Genomic DNA, 3,701 nt, shown 5'->3' with positions numbered 1-3,701 from the left:
TAGACACCTTAGTATCTTCCCTAAAGTTTATTTGGTGACCTCAGTTTGGCCATCTGTTTGTGGGTGGTGGGAGGTACTGAACAAGAGCTTTGTCTTCAGCGGCTTCTATAGGGTCTTCCAGAAGTAATTTATGAACTTGGTATCCCTGTCTGATACAATTTTCTTAGGAATCCCATGGAGTCTCACAATTTCTTTGAAATATAACTCAACAACACTAGCAGCATCCTCAGTTTTCTTACAGGCTATAAAGTGAGCCATCTTACTGAACCTATCCACAACCACCATGATTGAGTCCTTGCCTCTCTGTGTTCTAGGTAGGGCCACAGTGAAATTAAGGCTCACATCTTCCCAAGGTTTATCAGGGACAAGCAGTGGAGTGTATGGTCCTGCTTGGAAGGAGCTCTTGGCTTTCTGGCATGTTGAGCACCTTCTAAGGACTGCCTGAACATCACCTATCATTCTGGTCCAGTAAAACTGATCTTGTAAGATTTCCAAGGTTTCCTGGACTCCAAAATGTCCCCCCTAGTCCTCCTGAATGGACTTCTTTGATCAGCAAATCCCTGTAGGATCCTTTGGGTACACACAGCTTGTTACCATGAAACAGGAAACCTTCTTGCAGCACATATCTCTTTCCCTGAGTTGATCCTCCCTCTGTGTGAGCAATCCACTCCTCAGAGAAATCAGGATCCTCCTTATAAATCTCCATCATGAATTCAACCCCAAGTACCTTGTTACTCATGACAGTCAGCAGAGAGTGTCTTCTAGATAGGGCATAAGCTACCACATTTTGCTTCCCTTCCATGTATTTGCTTGAAAAGGTGAAAGCTTACAAGAATTCCACCCATTTAGCATGCCTATGGCTCAGTTTGTGTTGGCCATTGATGTATTTTAGGGCCTCATGATCTGAATGCAACACAAATGGTTTGGGTTTCAGGTAATGACCCCAATGTGTAAGGGCCCTGATGATGGCATGGAATTCTCTGTCATAAGTGGAGTACCTCAACTTTGCCCCATTCAGTTTCTCACTGAAGTAAGCCACTGGTTTCTGTTCCAAGATTAGGACGGCTCCTATTCCAACTCCACTAGCATCACACTCTACCTTAAACAATTGATCAAAATCAGGTAGCTTTAGAATGGGAGTCTCACACATTAACTTATTGATTTTCTCAAATGATTGTTGAGCAGCTTCAGTCCATTGTAAATCTCCCTTTCTCATGCACTCAGTGATTGGTGCAACAACTGTGCTAAAGTTCTTGATGAATCTTCTGTAAAAAGATGTCAGACCATGAAATCCCCTTACTTATGTGATTGTTTGTGGGACTGGCCATGTCTGCATAGCCTTGATCTTCTCCTGATCAACTGAGATCCCTCTTCCAGATATAACATACCCTAGAAATGCTACCTCATTGACCATGAAGGTACATTTCTCAAGCTTCCCATACAATTTCTACTCTGTGAGTATTTTAAAAACTGCTTCCAAATGTGTCAGATGTTCAGATGGACTAGTGTTGTAGATGAGTATGTCATCAAAGTATACTAGAGCAAATTTTCCGAGGCAAGGCCTCAGAACTTTAGTCATTAGCCTCATGAAAGTGCTTGGGGCATTGGATAACCCAAATGGAATAACAAGCCATTCATACATTCCATGCCTGGTTTTGAAAGCTGTTTTCCATTCATCACCTTCTCTTATCCTCACCTGATTATATCCTTGCCTGAGATCTATCTTTGAAAAGATCTGAGCCTCACTGAGCTCATCCAGCATATCATCCAACCTTAGAATAGGGAACCTGTACTTGACTGTGATGTTGTTTATGGCCATGCTATCAGTACACATCCTCCATGTTCCATCTTTCTTAGGTACCAGTAAAGCGGGCACTTCACATGGGCTTAGTGACTCCCTTACAAACCACTTTGTCATTAACTGATCAATCTGATGCTGCAGTTCCTTGGTTGCTGTGGGATCACACCTGTAAGCAGGTCTGTTTGGAAGCACAGAACCAGGTACAAGGTCTATGTGATGCCCAATTTCTCTCAGGGATGGCAACCCACTAGGCAACTCAGCTGGAAAAACCTCCTCGTATTTCTGAATCAGAGGCTCAACCTCTGTAGGCACAACAGTACTCTCCTCAGTGTTTCTTTCCCTTAATAGTAAAAACATTACAGGCTGCTCTTACTTTAGCTCTTTGATCATAGCTGCTTCAGATAGAAACAACACTTCATTAACTTCCTCGGGCATGTTAGAACTCCCTAGCCTCTTTGGTTTGGTGGCAAGGGAGTCAGGGTGACTGACTTTCTTGCCATTGTGCTTGAAACTATAGACATTTTCCTTCCCCTGGTGAGTGTTGTTCCTATCAAACTCCCATGGCCTCCCTAACAGCAGGTGGCAGGAATCCATAGGGACCACATCACATAACACTTCATCCTTGTACACCTTCCCAATTTAAAATGGAACAATGCACTGCTTGTCAACTCTCACTTCAGAACCTTTGTTTAACCACCTTAACTTGTATGGACTGGGGTGTTCTTGGGTAGGCAAACTTAGCTTGCTGACCATAATGGTGGAAGCTACATTGGTACAGCTGCCTCTATCAATGATCAGATTATACGCCCTCCCTTGGATAGTGCATCTACTCCTGAATATCATGGACCTCTGGTCAGCTTCTAGAGGAGCTGGTTGAGAGTGCATAACCCTCCATAGGACCAAACTCTGCCCTGTGTCAGGGTGGGTTACAATTTGTCCTTGATCAGTTTCCCCTTCAGCTTCCACTTCTTCTAGGACCAATGTTTCATCTTCCTCATACTCAACTAGACCTTCCCTTTCCCACTCTTCAATCTCCATAGCTGTGAGAGCCCTGTTAGAAGGACAATCCTTCTTAAAATGGCCAAAGCCTTGGCACTGAAAGCACTTGATCTTATCTCTGGACAGAGGTGGGTTGGTTTTAGGATACATGGGTGCCTTCCCTTTGTCTGCTGTGGGTTGGGTAGCTGGTTTAGGTGTCTCAGTGATTTTAACACCAGCATAAGGTTTGAATGTTGGTCTGGTGGGAAATCTGGGTGTTACAGGTTTTACTTTTCCCAGTTTCTCAACTCTCAAGGCTAGGTTGACTGCCTCATCAAATGACCAAACTTGTTGCATCCTTACCCTGCTAGCTATCTTAGGATCCAAACTCTCAATAAACCTAGCAATCTTTTGCCCAGGTTTCTCAGTAACCTCACATTGTAGGGTTAACTGTTCAAAGTTCCTAAGGTAGGCCTCAACAAATAATTGTTCTTGTCTCAACTGAGTCAGTTTAATAAAGATATCCTGGGTATAGTCTTTGGCTATGAATTTCTCTTTTAATTTCTTTTTCAACTTAAGCCAAGACCTGACTGGTTCCTTACCATCTCTAATCCTTTTGTGTTTCATACTTTCATACCAAAGATATGCATATCCTTTGAGTTTTAACATGGCAACTTTAAAAGCTTTTCTGTCAACATAATCCTTAAACTCAAAGACTCTCTCAACAGATCTAAGTCTAACAAATCCTCAGGATTTAAACTACCATAGAAATCAGGAATGTCTACCTTTACATCTTTGTCTCTAGCGTCATACATTCCTTCCTCCATTCTTGAGTCATCTGACTCTGAGATGGCTTCCTCATATAGATCATATTGTGGCTGTCTCCTTCCTGCTCCCATTGCAATCCCTCTCCCCCTTCCTC

At 42.9% G+C, this 3,701-nt stretch overlaps 1 protein-coding gene across 1 annotated transcript; it reads right to left on the bottom strand.

The window, feature by feature from the left end:
- Positions 1 to 448: 448 nt before the first annotated feature.
- LOC141618925 (uncharacterized) lies at positions 449 to 802 on the bottom strand. Its single transcript, XM_074435983.1, has one exon. It carries the CDS (start codon positions 800 to 802, stop codon positions 449 to 451), a length of 354 nt encoding a protein of 117 aa, XP_074292084.1.
- Positions 803 to 3,701: the final 2,899 nt, after the last annotated feature.

Source organism: Silene latifolia, chromosome X, assembly GCF_048544455.1.
Source record: "Silene latifolia isolate original U9 population chromosome X, ASM4854445v1, whole genome shotgun sequence".
In the NCBI taxonomy this organism is placed as follows: Eukaryota; Viridiplantae; Streptophyta; class Magnoliopsida; order Caryophyllales; family Caryophyllaceae; genus Silene; species Silene latifolia.
The sequence above is the reverse complement of the archived record's forward strand: the minus strand, read 5'-3'. Positions and strand labels throughout refer to the sequence as shown.